Source organism: Martes martes, assembly GCF_963455335.1.
Source record: "Martes martes genome assembly, chromosome: 6".
In the NCBI taxonomy this organism is placed as follows: Eukaryota; Metazoa; Chordata; class Mammalia; order Carnivora; family Mustelidae; genus Martes; species Martes martes.
The window spans coordinates 72,164,101-72,181,707 of record NC_137893.1 but is presented as its reverse complement, the minus strand read 5'-3'; the positions used below and the strand labels follow the sequence as shown (position 1 = coordinate 72,181,707).

Below are 17,607 nucleotides of genomic sequence, written 5' to 3'. Positions count from 1 at the left end.
TCACACCAAAGATAAACTACATCTGTTTGAGATTTTTCAACAGAAAAAGGAGGAGGAACAAAAAAATAAAATAAAAAAAAAAAAGCTAGCTTAAAGAGAGGTGTTTGTTTTTTTTTTAAATCCACTTCTAGGAGTATGATCTTTATATAAAAATTATCCTATACTAATTAAAAGTAATAGCACCCTGGGGTAATTTTCTTTTTGATTGTTGTTGTTGAAGTGGATGATAAGGAATGTATTGGAGGGATGGTCAGGTAACTAATGGCTCAGGCAAAAAAAGACAGGATTTTCCACTAGAAGAATGAAAGAAAAGGGAATCCAAAAAATGAGAAGGTTTAAAAAAAAAAAAAAAACTTAAAAGAAGTTTCGGAGAGTGTAAAATCTCTGGAGAACTGAAGTTGAATAAACTGTGGAACCAGGAAGAATAGTTTCTATGCATATCACAACTTACTTAATCTATAGTCTAGGAAAATTTTTTTAAAATGCAGTGTTTCTTTAGGAATTAAAAAGTAGGTAGTAGACTTCTAATATACATAGCACAATGTGATGCCTACATTTTTTTTCTTTTTTTTTTTTTTTTGTATTTGTTAGAGAGAGAGAGAGAGAGAGCGCGCGCGAGCACAGGCAGACAGAGTGGTAGGCAGAGGCAGAGGGAGAAGCAGGCTCCCCGCTGATCAAGGAGCCCGATGTGGGACTTGATCCCAGGACGCTGGGATCATGACCTGAACTGAAGGCAGCCGCTTAACGAACTGACCCACCCAGGCATCCCGTGATGCCTACATTTTAATTTTTAAAAATCCATAAAGATTCTGCATTAAGCAATAGTCAAAAGTTTTTCATGCTATTTCCTAATAGCAAAAAGTCTTACATAAATACAATTTATGTTATGCTGGTATTTCTAAATAACTGATACACAGGTACAACTAGTTACCTAAATGACAGAATCAACATAATCATCAATCAAGTAATCTATTGAGCACGAAGCACATGAATAAAAATTATTCTACTCCGTTTTTTGTTCCATTGATTGTTAAGTTTTGCAGGTTAAGGAAAAAAGATGTGGAAGTAAAGTAATTAATCACTTAAGTAATGATATATTGCTCAAATTTCAATCTGCAAGAAAGAAATGTTTACCCACAGGTTCCAAGTTATATAGTAATCTTTTTCTCTGATAAGACATCTCCAGAAAGATCTCACAGGCCAGGTTAAAACTTGCACACATACTTTTTGCCCTGCTTACTTAAAATACCATAGGTACACATTACCCTAGGGAGCTTTGTCATGCAAAAGGAGACTGAACAAAGAAGCATCCAGTCCATGACAGCAACTCAACATTAAAATCAATACTGCAGAAACGTGTGCCATAAGAAAATGTTATTAAAATACCAATGACTCAAAGATAGATCTTGCAAAAAATAAGAAAAGGTAATTAATTATATGTATGCTATTTTTTAGTCGTGAAGGCATATTAGCATGTTACCTAGATTATTTGTTGGATTTATCAAAATCCACTTCTATGTTTTTCTTTAAAGATATAACTAACTATCTCATTCCTTAAAAACAATCTATACAGATAGCAAATAGCAGTGTTGAATACAGGCAATCTGACTCCAGGAATCAAATTTTTAACAATTTTGCTAATTTGTTATTTGGGTTTAAATTTATTTTAAGGAGGCTGAACCTGCTGACAGTTTTCTTTTGTTAAATCAGAGCTTTTTCTTTTCAGTAGTAAGCTCCAATAAAAGGTTCTAGTGAAGTCACTGAAAGGACAGTGGATTGTGAGGGTGAACCAGCAAATGACAACCCACTGTTGTCAGGGATGAGCCCACTGATCTTGCTTCCAGTGCCTTAGCATTAGTTTCATACACTTCCAGCCACCTACCTACCATGTGCTGCACTCTCAGAGCTGGGGGCCCTGGAAAAGCAGATAGCTTTCCTACACTGAAGAACAACATCCTTCAGCTCAGGAATAACAGAATCAAGCAGTACCTGAAGAAAATCCATTACAATCTCAATAGACACATAACCCTGAACAAAGAACCTTACCTGTGGAATGATACCTATGAAGTAAGAGACTTTTTAATAAAACAGAAAAATCAATTCATGACAAAGCAATTTAAACAATGTATTGTGTTTCCTCCCCCAGGAATAAATACAAGGTCCACCTGAAGAAATTGTTCATTTTTTTAAAAAAGCATAAATGAATTGTTCTTAGTTTATAAATTACCCAATGGCCATAATAAAATATACTTTTACATTATACATTCTCATTAGGTTCTGTAACAAATTATAAATAGACAAGTATTTTAAATCTCGAGACCTAATGCAAAAGTGAACTTTCAAAAGAGGTAATTTTAATTTTCTGTGTCCAGGGACAGGTTTTCCCCGTTACTGAAAGTATGGGGTCCTTATGAAACTTTTCATAAACCTAAACAGAGAAAGAAGCAATTACATTAATTTATATGGAAAATTTTTTAAGCATTCCCAGACCCCAAAATAACTCTTCGCCTTTTCTGATACCTTAGGACACATCTTGCTTACAGATGCACAAAATAAATGCAGATAAAGCACAGATATTCATGCAGTTCAAAGCTATGGTAGCTTGATGCTAAGATATTGAACGTAGTTCCTGGAGAAGGAGCTTGGCGGGGGCCCCCCTTGCAGCTGGGCTGTGTGCTGGCTGCTTCCATAATGGCTGGCTACAAAACAAAGTCGGCTACTTTAGCTTTTCACTTTTCTCAGAAAAGTGGAAATCCTTTTTAGATTTCTTTCGGTTAGCATAACGGTTTACTAAAACTTCACTTTAGTAAAAGCAAAGTGGAGTAAGGCGATATTTCAAAAAGCGGGTGGATAGTTCTACTGAACCTTATAGGGAGGATTTTGAACAATTCTCCAAACTGGTAAATGATTGTTTTTTTGTTAAACCATATAAAATCAGCCTCACAAAATATAAAGTAGATATATTATGCATTGTCCAGTTAAATCATAATTAAATGAAGTATTTCTGGGGAAAAAAACAAAGACATGTGGACAACTTTTCCTTTTTTGTTTGCTTATTTTGAAACTACATGTAACTGATAAAAATGTAAATAATTATTCAAAATGCCTCCCCCTTGGATAATAGAATTCATGAAACACTATTTCATGTTTAGTTTCCAAATGTTATTGTCAGAAGTCAGCAAACCAATTCAGTCTGAATAATGTACTCAAATAAAAAGGACTTTTTCTTCCTGAACAGAAACAAGGAAATAAATCTGTCAATAAGTAGCTCTTAGTCAACCAACCAACAAATTTCATACCTAAAACTACTGTTTTTCAGTATGTGGAAATAGTCTCACTACTTTGAAGTTTGTGTGCCAATGTTTTAAACATTTCCTCAAGAACAGGGCAAAAGGAGGGCAGAAGAGATGATCTCTGTTCCAAGGTGCTAGTATTTACCTCTAAGTATTACATACACAGTGAGATCCAATGACATGAAAACATAAACCAGAAAAGCATAGATGATTACCTGATATTCATTGGGCCAAAAGGTGCTCACTGCTAGCTCTGCCCGAAGCCAATCTCTACCTGTGAATCCAGTCACATTCCAAATTGGATTGGCAAGAGGTCCTTTATTCACCCTAACCAGTATGTTCAAAGTGCCAGGATTCAACCCTTTCTGGCTATATAACAGGTAACTGAAATCAATACAGTGAGTGTCGTTCTCCTTCATCGTAGGCAGCTGAAGTCTGGCTTTTTCTCCAGGGTCATGATCTGAAGAGTCCACTATCATATAGGAACCTGAAATGACATTACATATAATAGAGCTAAATAGACACATAAACAAAAGGAATCTCTAATAACAGGAAAAAATGCTAAAAATAATACGAATCCATTTTCTGGATTATATTTAACTCAAAAGGGCTATTTTCCAGAACAGAACCATAGAAAAATACCAAACAAGTGGGTGAACTCAATTTTTAGTAAGTAACAGATATTGTTCAAAGTACGTAATATGTATCAATTCGTTTACTCTCTGAAACAACCTGTTTTACAAACTAGTAAACTGAAGCACAATTAGTAACTTATTCAAAGTCAAATAGAGTAGGTAGAGTCTGGTTCAAATCCCAATCCCAAACCTGTAGCCTAACTAAACAAAGGTCTTTCATTGTCAAACATGCAAACAAATAGGAGCAATACCTTTTCGGCCTGGCTTCCATAGAGGGGGCATCGTTCCCTTTCCCTATCATACTAGTCTTGCAGAGAGATGACTTAACTAAGTGTCAGCACAATCCTTTCTGATTTCAGATCCCAAGATCATCATTTATATAACCTGGGTGACTAACCACTCTGGACTAACCACGCTGATCTTAAGGGAATAAGGATACTTTGCAGTGTACATGTGAGGAGAGAAGCTGAAAATGTCAATTTTTTAGATCTGAGAATCTGACACGTCGTGGATTTGCCTACTTCTTTAAGCCTTGCCCACTAAGCTGCCAGCTACCCACCATGGCCACTGGTCCCAATTCTGTCACAGTCCTGCCATTAAGCCCCTCAGAGCTGCAAGAAACCTGCCTTGAAAACACTAGTCTAACTCCATTACCTTTGATTTAATAAATATTTCTTGGTTGTCTCTCATAGGACATAAGAAGTCCCAACCTCACAGCACCTCACAGTTCCACCCTCAAACACACAGTCTTAGTGATAAGTACAAACATGGGGCTTGAACATCAGCTGCTGCTATTAGTCCAAGGACCTCTGCAGAAAAACCACCAGATTTTCTCACATCACTGTGGATTTTAAGAAAGATGCATATCACAAAAATGTCAATATACCTATTTGCCACACTTAATGTAGACTGCAAAATTTTACTGTAATGTTCTCCCTAGGATGTAATTTTAACCAGAATATATTAGGTGTAGAATTACAGAATCCACTGTTACAAGGATTATACCCGGACCTCTCTTCCTGACCAATCAAACCTGTTTCCTCCTTAAAACATAGTCACTTTCACTTTACACACTAAATATTCATTGATTACCAGTCTAACCAGTTCGATGTACCCCCAAAGCAAGTTCAAATCATGGCAGATAAGAGGATTTTTACTACTTAAGAAACTGAAATTTCAAATCTGATGAATTCCCATTCTAGAGCTCAGAACTTAAGTAAAGATTTCCTATGATAACACTACCAGTTACCAGGCAAAGTGCAGAATACGTTTACTATAGTGGTGGTTACTGATATTACTTCCACTTGATTTTTCTCCGTTTCTGAAATTGTCTTCTTTTTTAATTTCTTCTTCATTCTCACAGATTGCAGGCAGAATAATAGAATAAATTGGTCATGTCTATTTTGGGAGAAATTACATCTTTTTTCTTTTTAAACAGGATATCCTAGATCCCAACCCAACTTATACAAGTAGGATGTCTCTATTCTTGGTTATACTCACATTCGGAGGTCCATGTCTGATTTTCCAGGATGTCTTTCAGACTCACCAAAGCAGAGCTGACCAATGACCAGGCCTAAGATCTTAGACATGTTACTTACTGTTATTGGACCTCAAGCTTCTTCACAAACCTGTGACTTATTTCTCCACTGCCAGACAGATTTGTTTGTTGTTATTGTTGTTGTTGTTGTTTTCAGTGATATGTTATGGCAGTAGTGAGTTTAAATTATTCTTACAAGTCTTCATCAATTATGGCTTCTGATTGTCAATTTCAAGGTAGTGCTCTTTAACTGACTTATGGGCTTTCAAATAGTTATTTTTTTCCATTAGAAAACAAACTTTGGCATAAAATATGCTTTGTCAAACATCTTAATTACATACTGTGATACTTGCCATTAAGACCATTTAGCAATTTTCATCCAGTTGCACTTTTAAGCTATGATAATTTTCTTATTAAGGAAATGGGATGAGCAAAGTATATTAATTTGTAGGAATTACCAATTGGATCATTAGAAAAGACAAAAGTCACAAAATAAAAGCTTCCTCAAACTACTCCAGCATTTCAATACAAGTTAATTAAAAAAAAAAAAAGTGCTGCTATTTCATTTCTATAGAATGTTTAAGCTAAATGAGCTTCTTTCAATGCAGTCTTATTATCGCTACATTTTCTGAGTGTTATCAAATAATATACATTTATTGCATGGCTCAGAAAGGAAGAAGCAAGCACTAGCACCAAAGAGCCAACCAAATACTTCTGCCAGCTGATTTCATACAGTGGCAATTTACCCAGCAGGCACCATGGAGGTAGCTGCCTATCTGACATAAGATTTACTTTCATCATCCCAAACATAGAGAATACTATGCTATTCTTATCAACTTCTAAAAATTACTTCTACAGTCTCCCAGAATAATGCTTAGAGTCAGGAAATTCTACAGTATACATTTCCCTCACTTTTACATCCTAATTTAAGCTTACTTGCTATAGTTCTGTCATCAGCTAACTAATCCCTCAGGTTTCTAATAAGAGTTCAGTTCTATTTAGTTGTGATTTACCTATCTCAAGACTTAATAATGAAACATCTGTGCCAAACATGTATTATGTAGTAACTTTTAATCAATGTGATTTCTTTAATGCGGCCTTACAAATATTCCTTACGGTCTCTGGAGCAACAGAGGTATCAAATATATCATTTAAGACATAAAAGAAAAAGTATTAGGCTTATGATAATATTTTTTAAGAAGTATAACTTTTCTGGAGAGCATTCTGACAATGAGAATCAAAAACCTGAAAAGAAATAGATGCTCTCACAATTTGGAGGATTTGATCCTCCAAACCAAAGGATGTAAACTAGATAAACAATCTGTGTACGTACAAAGATATAGCTTTAAAAAAAGATGTCCATCTCATCACGACATTATTCAAAACAGAAAAACAGGGGGACCTGGCTGGCTCAGTCGGTAGAGCACTCGATCTTGATCTTAGGGTTAGGGGTTTGAGTCCCACTGCTGGGTGCAGAGATTACTTAAATGTAAAATCTTTTAAGAAGTATAAAATAAAAAATAAAACAAAGAAGAACAAAAGTATTTTAAATGTCCAATAACAGACAATGTAAGATTATGGTAAATCAGTTTGATGAATAATTCTGCAGTCATTAAAAACAAATAACTAAAACCACTTGGTGGAAGATACTCACAATATGTTAAGTAAAATAAGTTTATAAAATATTATACCCATTTTGAAAAACCATATATATAAACTAATTACAATTTTGTAAATGTGTGTATTCATATAGGTGAACATACACATATAACAAGAAAGAAAGAATATATAACAAAGAGTTAACTGTATTATCAAAAGGGACCTATAATTGTCATCTCTTTTTCTTATTCTCATGTGCATTCACTGAATGTTGCATAATGAACACGCAATAGATTTGTACTTTAAAAAAAGAGAGACTGCGTGAAGACTATCTTACGTAACAGCAAATAAATAATGATAAATACTTAATAAATAAACATAGGTATTTGCCTTTTAAAAATAAATCCTATTTGTAGCCTACAGATTAACAGCACCTTGGCTTTCAAAAAAACACAATACAAATATCAGAAACTCCTTATTAGCATTCATTAAAAGAGGGGGACAGTGAGTAAACTAAATAGCAGTTTTTATTTAAAAAGAATAACCAAGAAAACAAGTCCCATATTCAAAAATGCCATAGTCTAATATCTGAATAAGTAAACCATGTCCTATGGATTTTATGTATTAATGAAAATCTTATCTTTAAGATATACTTCTAGGAATAACATAGTAACACAGGAAATGGGATTAACTGCACACAAAATAATGAATGATAAATAGGTTTCCATACTTCATTTTAAAACCCTTTATTTATATAACCGTTAGTACACTAACATAATTATTTTTGTTAAGTTGATTCTTATTTAGAATGCACTGAAGGTGCCCTGTTAACTAAAACGGAAAGGAATGTCCACTTCTCAGCCTGGTACCGACGACCCTCCATGATCTTTGCCATCGTACCCCCCTCTGACTTCTCCAGTCTGACAAAGCCCTCACTACCTTCCCCACACACCATGCCAGTTTCTTCTCCAGAACGGGCTTAGCCCTCCATAAGAAAGCCTCCTTCATCTCATCCCTGTGCCAGCTCTTGCCCATTGATCTTCCTCAGCACCCCGTCCTTATTGAGCTTTCCCTGCCTTGAAGCTCTTTGATACACTGTCTGCCTTCCTGGTTCTGGCCCTTAATTATGCACTGCTTTTGTACAAATTTTAAATAATTTATACAGGTATTGTTTATCCCTCTCAGAAGAGTGATAGAAAGTGCCTAATTTATTCAGAGTCCCATCAGCAGAGAGAAGCCACACAGAAAATCTAACAGTGAAAGTGTAATATAAGAATCCCAAACTATGAGAAGAGAAACTCTTAAGTTATAAAGAGAACCCTAACACATAACCACAATACCTCAGGAAGGACAGACGTGGCAAGGAGAGGGAGGCTGCAGAGAAGCAGATCTCCTTAAAGAAGGTGTAGCTTTGCAGCCCACTGGATGGTGAAGGAGGTTGCTGGGCCACTCAGGCCAGAACTGGTCCACGAGCAGGAAAGACTCCCATGCATCAGGGTGCCATGAGGCCGGGGATGGGCTGTGAGCATGTAGGGAGGTCCACAGCAAAGTCAGCAGGCCTGGGCTGGGGCCAGAAGCACACTAAGGGGCTGCGTGTGCTGTGCACATCACTGGGCCACTGCCAGCTCTTCAATTTTAGCATGAAAAGAACTAACATAGAAGCACAATTCAAGGGAGTAGAAGCACCTTCCTGCTAAAATCCCTTCAGCACCCACTATGGACAAACGACAAGACACTGCAGGACAAACTGCATAGTGTTAACGCTGCACTAGCTACAAAGGAGAAACGTTTCAATGGTCAACCTCCACTACCACAGAGCAGGTAATAAGGGGTGGGTTTGGAGCTGCAAAAGCAATGATCTGAAAACAGGCATAGCACCGAAGGAGGGCCTTACATGTCAGAAGTTCAATAAGTAGTTGTTAGTTGGTCATCTGGATGACTGAATAAATGAGGAGACAGACACCAGCTCTCAGTTATAGAAACATATGACTGTCAAGGCAGTGACAACTTTACCTTTATGTGAGAGAAATTATCAGAAGATGTCAAAACAACAGCAAAAAAAAACTGGAACTGGTTTGTGGTACTTTCAGACAGAATCATTCGATGAAAGAGTATAATATTTGGAAGTACATACTTAACATTTTTACGAGAGCCACTCTTGTGTATATGAAAAACCTTCTATTAAAGCAAAGGTTCTGTAATGTTTTAGTCTCAGGACCACTTTTACACTCTTAAAAATTATTGAGGACATTTTCAGAGAGCTTTTATTTCTATGAGTTCTAACCGTCAATCTTGACCATAATAGAAACTCAAACTGAGAAACTTCAAAAGGCTTATTAATTCTTTTAGGATTAGCAACAATAAATCCATTATATGTTCATCTGAATAACATGTTTTTATAAAAACTACTGTATTTTCTAAAACAAACAAAAAGTAATATGAAGAGAGGCACCTGGATGGCTCAGTTAGTTAAAAATTTGCCTTCGGCTTCGGTCAGGATCTCAGAGTCCTGGGACTGAGTCCCACATCAGGCTCCCTGCTCACTGGGGAGTCTGCTTCTCCTTCTCCCTCTGCCACTCCCCACCCCCTGGCTCATACCCTTTCTCTCTGAAATAAATAAATAAATAATCATTTAAAAAATGAAAAGAGCATTGTTTTTTACATTTTTGCAAATCTCTTTCATGTCTGACTTAATAGAAGACAGCTAGGTTCCTGTTTTCACTTATCCACTCAATCTGTTGTAGTATCAGATATCATGTAGCCTCTGGGAAACTCAACCATATACTCATGAGAAAATTGGAGAAAAAAGGGAAAGACAATATCTTACTGCTATTAGGACAATAGTTTTGACCATGCTGAACCCAAAAAGGGTCTTAGAAACCCAGGACTACATGTGGAGAGCCACTAAATATTAATATACATAATCCTTTTTATCTTTATGATCTAATGAGAACATTATCAGTGATTTTATTTATATTACATCTACTTCGCTCAGTCTCTGCAGGGTATAAAGATGTACTCTGAAATGAAAGTCTTCACTGGGATGACAGAGAATGAAAATCAAAAAATGCTGAATTTTTATATATCAATATAAATATAAAGGTTCTATTATAACAGTCAGGCTTCATCAGAGAAACACAACCAACAGGACACACCACACACATAAATACACAGAAAGAGATTTATTATAGGGAATGGTTTACATGATTATGTAGACTAAGAAATCCAGACCAATTATCCAGATATAGTTCCAGTCAGAGTCCAATTATCCAGATACAGTTCCAGTCAGAGTCCAAAGGCTTAAGTAATAGTCTATCTTAATAAGAATTTTTGTGTGTTCTGAGGACCATTTTGAATAGCTGCCAAAGCACCAACACACTGTGCAAAACAGTTACTTCTTAGCATTGAGTGAGATTTTCCTAGTAGGAACAAAGAACATGCCAGAAACCGTTGGTACGAAAAAAATCAGAGATGCTGTACAGTAACATAGTTTTGTGCCTAGACAGCTTAAGAAGAAGCAAACAGGATCTCTGGATAAAGAGAACAGTGACAACTGAAACTGTGTTTTGGGGTCCCAGCTCATCCGGGGTGATTTCTTTGTTGTAAAATTAATGTCTCTTAAGCCATTTCTGTTGCTGTTACCTTTGTGCTAAAGACAATGTCACTGTCTACTTTTTCATGTTTCAGCTTCATTTCCTTTACTGAAGTTTCTTCTCCTCACCCCATTTTTCTACCCCTGATTAGGTGGCAACATAATACACCAAGTGACTAAAATTAAGAACCTAGGAATCAGTTTGATTTTTCCCTGTCCTTCAGGTTCCTCTTATAACCCACTAGCAGTTTCTTTGGTCTCTACGTCCAAACCATCTCCTCAATTCATCTACTTCTCTTCATCTTCACTAGCTTATCCAACTCCTCTTATCTCTCAGGGGGATGACTAGAACCACTCCCAACAGGTTTCATGACTCCCTACTCCTTTCATGACTCCCTACTAGCAGTCCTACAACAGCTTTCTACAGACACCCAGATCCACTTTTCTCAAAACATACAATTAATCTTTTTTCAGCTGTGCAGTGCAATGAGAATTAAATCCAAACTCTGCACTCTAGTCTATCAGCTTCAATATAATCTGGCCCCTGCCTTCCCCTCATTTTATCTCCTTCTCCTTTCTTCCCTCACTCAACATGCTCCAGGCTTCCTTCTGCCCATTAAAAATCCAAGCTCATGCCTGTCTCAGGTTGGAGTACGCTCCCCTCCACTGGATTACTTTTATCATTCAGGTCTTGGCACAAATGCCACTTATTGGTGAAGAGCTCCTTGGCTTGTTAACTAAAGTAGTTCCTTCTAAGATACTTTTTTTTTTCTTTTTGAGAGAGAGAGAGACAGAGAGAGAGAGCACATGAGCAGGGGAGTGAGGGGCAGAAGGAGAGAGAATCTTAAGCAGGCTCCATGCTCCGTTGGAGCCCAACTGAGGGCTGGACCTCAGGACCCTGAGATCATGCCCTGAGCCCAAACCAAGAGTTAGACACTCAACTGCCTAAGCCACCCACTCCCTTCTAAGATTCTAACATGTCATTCTTTGTTATTTCCTTCACAGCACTTGCCAATTACTGAATTTGTTTACTTGAGTGAAAAACTCCACAAAAAATTTAGAATTCATGTATCTTGTTCATCTAAAAATCCAGAACAATGTCTGGAGCATCAGTATGAAACTGAATGTCTTTATGAAAAAATCTGACAACTCTTTACTGCTATTTCCTGTTCTGCATATCCTTAGCACTTCTATAATGCACTGTTATATACCAAATAAACAATATCTATCTGTGCATCTGCCCAGCCCCAGTGTAAGCTTTTTGAGATCAAGAACTTTTTTCCCCCACATTGTACCTAACAGAGGGATTTTTGTAGCTGTAAACTTTTGGTGAATTGAATTGAAGGCCAAAAAAAGGAAGACTCTCAAAATGGTAACTGTGTTGGTTTTAATTCAAATATAAAACAAAGAGGAAAAAAACAGAGAACCTGAAATGACCTTAAACAATGTTCTCAATCTTGACAATTCCCCTAGAAGGTTACAACACTTTGGTAAGGCCAAGATAGGTGCTCTCACTTTTTTGCATGGTCTGTTATTAATTCTCTAAACTTTCACATCCTATTATTTCTTAAGATTATGCCTCTCTTCTAATGGAATTCACTCCCTATGTCATATAACTTGTTTCCATAAGAATGAAACACCCATTACAAAATGTCAGGGTGGGAAAAATAAACTTGTCTCTCAAACTTCAATACAAAACTACAGACTTTGCATCTTAGCAGAAGGCAATTTTCAACAAATTTCTGTCCCCAGAATGTCCCTTCCATTGCCCTGGCAAAACATGAAACCACTTCATTCATATTCTGCAGGAATAAAATTTCTTGTAATCCCTGAGAAGAACAGCTTTGTATTTGTTCTAGGTATCCAACTGACATTTGAAAATAGGACAGCTGCTAAAACTTTCAGACAACACAAAACACTAAAAAGAAGGTTTCATGTAAAATTAGCACAATTCTTGGCAGAGTACGGAGTTTACCTGCTACATGTTAAGATTTAGGAACTGGACCAAACATTGTGCTATAGTTTAATCTCCTTCCCCTACAACATCTTAGAACATAGAAGCAGGAATCTACCTGGCACTTTCTTTGACCACCAGGATTTTCACTTTCCTCTGCAGGACACAAAAAACCTGCGCGATAGGATTATCAGACATGTTACTGAATACCACCTGCCCCCTCTTCAGAAGAGGTTGATTTCACAATCTGCTGGGCTTTTCTCTCCAGGGTCTTTCAGGAGTCCAGTTTTCCTTACCTCTTACCCATCGTCTAGCTTGGGCAAATAATTTAACTTTTCTCGGTCTTAGTTTCCGTTTCTTGAACTCCTTCAACCGTTGCAGTCTGCTCTCAGGACTAACTGAGATTATCTACATGACATGCTAAAGTCCTTATTATTTGTCCCTTCAGATAGATTCATTCCTTTTTCCATTAAATAGTAGACAAAATCAAACTGGAAAAGGTAGGAAAAGAACATTTTCAGAGATAAAAAATGAGATGACAATGTTATGTTATGTTACTTATGTTATGTTATGTTACTTAAAATCTTCCAATTCGGAGATACTTGAACCTTTCTCAAGCTTTCTGTTTACAACCTACCCAACCCCTTAGGTCCCAGTGTATCAACCCTCCTTCTCAGCTCTTTCCTTCTATTCCTCTCTAACCTTCTTTCCTTACTTTCTTCATTATTTTTGAAATCTCATGTAAACATAGAATACTTTCCCCAGAAACACACATACACACACATGTATACCAACAACTGTAAAGAACCACAGATCTAAGTTTAAGATCTCCTCTTAGATTTGTCTAATTTCTGAAATCCTGGCACTTATCCCATAGCTCTCCAACCTACATAGCTTTTATGTAATGTGGTACTGAAATGTTTTGAGAAGTAGTTGCTAAAATGAAAAGCAACTTTAAGAGAATAATCAGAGTTACATTACCCCAAAAAGTAAAGGAGTCTTTGTCCTGTAGCCAATTTTGTAATCACTTGCCTTTTCAAAGGAACCCAAATTGGAAAGAACAGTGGAAGGTAAGAGAAGGTAGTACAGCGTGCTCTCTCTAGAAACTGTCTAACGACTAAATATCATACAACAATTCCAGCCTGTTGTCTGGATATACTGAGCCCTGTTAATAATAGAAGGCCAGAACTTACAGTTAGTAGAGAAAGCCTGTTCAGTGCTCTATATTTCCATATAAATATATTTTTCAAAGTCAAAATACTCTACTTCATAATCACAGTTTGTCTGAAGGTAGCAAAAATTTATTTTATTATATTACAAGAACTGGCTCTATTTGAATCAACATTAAAAGAGATAATAACAACTATTCCTGAATAGGCAACTAGCATGTAATGATCAATTAGAGAAGAATTCAGGTTGAGCAAAATTCCTCAACTGAGTTCTCGGGTTCAAGGGGAATCAAGCTACAGGAGCAACTCAGCTGACAAATCAAGGAAGTTGCTTCCTTTATCAAAGTACAAGGACCACGAAAGTTCCTGACTATACTAGAAGACGTGTCATAAAAGTTTCAAAAGGAAAGCATAGCATATACCCCACTGTCACTCAAATAAAAGCATATTCCTAGCTGTGAAATGGTTTAAGAATTTGTGCTCTGAAGCCAGAGACCTGATTTTGCAGCCTGGCTCTGACATTACCCACCCCAACCATCCACGCCTTCCGTCTACCATTCTACCGATGAAAATGTGAGGCCCAAAGAGATAAGTATTTTAGCTATCAAAAAAATACTGTTTGAGAGGATTGTTGCAGGGATTATAGAAACGGGAAATAGCAAAGTAAAAACATATTCCTACCTTTTTTTATTTACAGAGTATTATCTAAACCAAAAATCTATCTACTTGTTTTTGAAAACAGTGCCTCTCTTAGAAGCCCATGGCAAACAAAGGAAAAGAAAACCAAAATGGTATGAAAGCATAAAACACGAGGGAAAAAAGTAAGAAACTGAGTTTACAGAAAGGAAGAAAGAGTCCAAGTGAGAGGAGAGAAAAACAAACTGCTTACACTGAAAAGTCTAAGATGCGGGAAGACAGGACAACAGAGGGAAGGACAGAATGGTACAGAAAATGGGGTTATACACAAACCATCCAAATATGCTAAAAGAAATTGAGGCCCCAGGAGACAAAAAGGCAAAAGAGAACAGTATCATCACCTCAAATGTTGAGATTGGTGTTTTTGTTCACAAGATGTTTAATCATCTATAATTTGAGGACTTAATATAAAATAAAATAAAATAACACCAGAGACCCATCCATTAATTACTGGCTCTCCTGAGTCTACATTAATTTAAGGTAGTTCTAGTGGAATTAGTGGTTCCCTATACTAGAGCAAAGTAAAATACCGAATCATATCACTCTAGCTTAGGCCAAGCTATTCCATTTCTGGGGCTGCCAATCCAGCTTATTTAAACAAACAAACAAACAAACACACCTGATCGGCTGTGAAATGCCATACTGGCCAATGGGGGTAAGAACAACATACAAATTCTTCTCTGACTGTTAGCAGACAATTAATTCAACTTCCTCTTAGCAAGTACAATCACCCAAGGATACTCCTCCAACAAAACATTCCTTTTAAACATAATCAGAAAAGCTGCATCATGTAAGTGACCTCCATTCCAACAGTGCTCTTTTTGCCCTGAGAGCATCTTAGGACTGTACTTGAATGTTTTCATAAATGCTAACTTAAGGCTCAATGGATGAACACAAACATTGAGAAACTGTAGAGTTTCAGTTCCCACACTAACTTTTTAAAGTTTCCCTCTGGGGTGTACTGTAGAAGCAAAAATAACAGTAGGAACTCTGACCAACAATCCAGCACAGGTGTTTCCCAACCTCCCCTAAAGAAGGAGGATCTTTCCTTTATGGAAAAGAGAGAATTTTCAATAATTTCAAAAATTTGATTTTCAGATCTTTCGATCTACTATGAAGATGCACTTTCAGCAAGTTAAGATAAATGGAAATACCTTAAGCACACAGAATAAGATCAAATTTCTCTCCTTGAGAATAACCAGAAGAATATGTCCCAACATTTTCTTCTTCTAGCTACAGTATCATCACATATCTCTCGAAGAACTCTTTACATGACTTTTAAAATGAAGGTAATTAAAAAAAAAAAATAGTTCCTACAAACAGTGACTAAAGCCTGCAAGGACCATGAGCTGGCAGTGATCATGCCAATCACGGTGATCTATATCAAACTGGATGCAACACAACTATTGGCTGAAGAATCGACCATACGCCTAGACAGAGATAAGGCAATACATTCTAACTTATACTCAAAATCCTCACATCTGATCCACAGAAATCTTGCACTGCTTATTTGCCATGAATTACCAGCATGAATTCACAGTTCATAATTCATAATGCCATAATATGCATTTTTTCACCCCGCCTTTTTACTTAGAAGGCTGGTAGTCTCTCTTTCTTCCCTAGGGAGCTCAATTTCCACCTTCTCCATGAATTCCTATAATTGACCATACAACTCTGTAGGTGATTCACAAATTTTACATTTCCTACCTCATAGTGTTATGATGTGCTGTATTTTCCAAACTCAATAGCAAACTTCTTAAGGTCTATTGCCTCTCATTATGACTTTTTGCATAGTGATCTATATACAGCAGATATTCCATTAATGGAAATGATGTTGGAGTCTAACTGGAATATATTAATTAATAGAACTGCTTAATCCTATAAAAATATCTAGTAAGATACAATCCAACCTTCCAATGAGAAAGGAAATGGATACGTAAATTGCTAAGGATTACATAGAATATGAGGATGAGAAAAGTTAAGTAACTTATTCAAATCTCAACCCAAATCTAATACTATAACCTTCTGCTTTATTATACTGACTATAAAAGTGAATAAGAAGTTTGGTTCAGGGGCACCTGGGTGGCTCAGTGGGTTAAGCCTCTGCCTTCAGCTCAGCTCATGATTTCAGGGTCCTGGGATTGAGCCCCGCATCGGGCTCTCTGCTCCCTCTGAGAGATCCCATTGGGATCTCTCTCCCTCTGTCAAATAAATAAATAAAATCTTTAAAAAAAAAAAAGAAGAAGAAGAAGAAGTTTAGTTTACAAAGAAGTAATATAACTCAAATATTTTCAAACTACATGGAAAACCTAGTAAACATGCATTTAAAGTTCTCTAACAAATACAATCTTAGTGCTTTTCCTTCAATGGGGTTTCTTCCACAACAACGAGGTATGACACAAATGAGCAAAGCATCAACAAACACATGCCAAAACAAAACTGTGCCAACCTTTGTAAAAGAGAGGCTCGTCATGGGATCATATAATGCAAAGATATGACCTCATCCAAAAGGCCTGAAGGTTATTTCCAGGAAAGAGAAGTCGGATCTATGGTCTGAAGAATGAAGGTTATTAGAAGACGAGAAGAAAGAAGATCATTTCAGGTGGTAGAAACCAGTAGCGCAAAGGACCTAGAGCAGGGCAGATTATAACAAATAAAAGGACTGAATGTTTGGCTGGACTGGAGAAAATGAGAGCGATGAGGATGGAGATACAGAAAATAAAAAGACCAAGAAGTTCTTATAGACAAATATATGGACTTTTAAATGTTATAGAACATTAAAAAAAAAAAATTCAAGCTGGGGGATGCAGAGGTTAGTGTCCTAAGTCTGATTTTGGTATATGTGCTGCCGAAGCGAGCACCTAAGTCAGATTTTGGAAAATCACCCCAGCTACATCTATATAGAATAGATGGCTGATGGGGGAGAGTAAGCAATCAGCTGCAGCACCCCAGTAAATATATATATGTTTAATTCAGGTAGTAGATGATGGGCATGATGTGAAGCAACCATCCCAAACCTGCAAAAGATGTATAACTTAGCAAGACTTGGTGTTGTATGAAGTGTGGAAGTGAAGAAGAGACAAGTGCTCAGAATGTACAACTATACTTCTTGCTCACACACCCAGATAGACA

General features: G+C 36.8%; 1 protein-coding gene across 2 annotated transcripts in view; it reads right to left on the bottom strand.

Moving 5' to 3' along the window:
• PTPRK (protein tyrosine phosphatase receptor type K) overlaps nt 1–17,607 on the bottom strand; it is a 568,933-nt gene that overhangs the window by 365,953 nt on the left and 185,373 nt on the right. For both annotated transcript variants that reach the window (XM_080807221.1, XM_080807222.1), the window contains exon 3: nt 3,509–3,780. In XM_080807221.1, the coding sequence (XP_080663347.1) occupies nt 3,509–3,780 (272 nt within the window). The remainder of the gene's footprint in view (nt 1–3,508; nt 3,781–17,607) is intronic.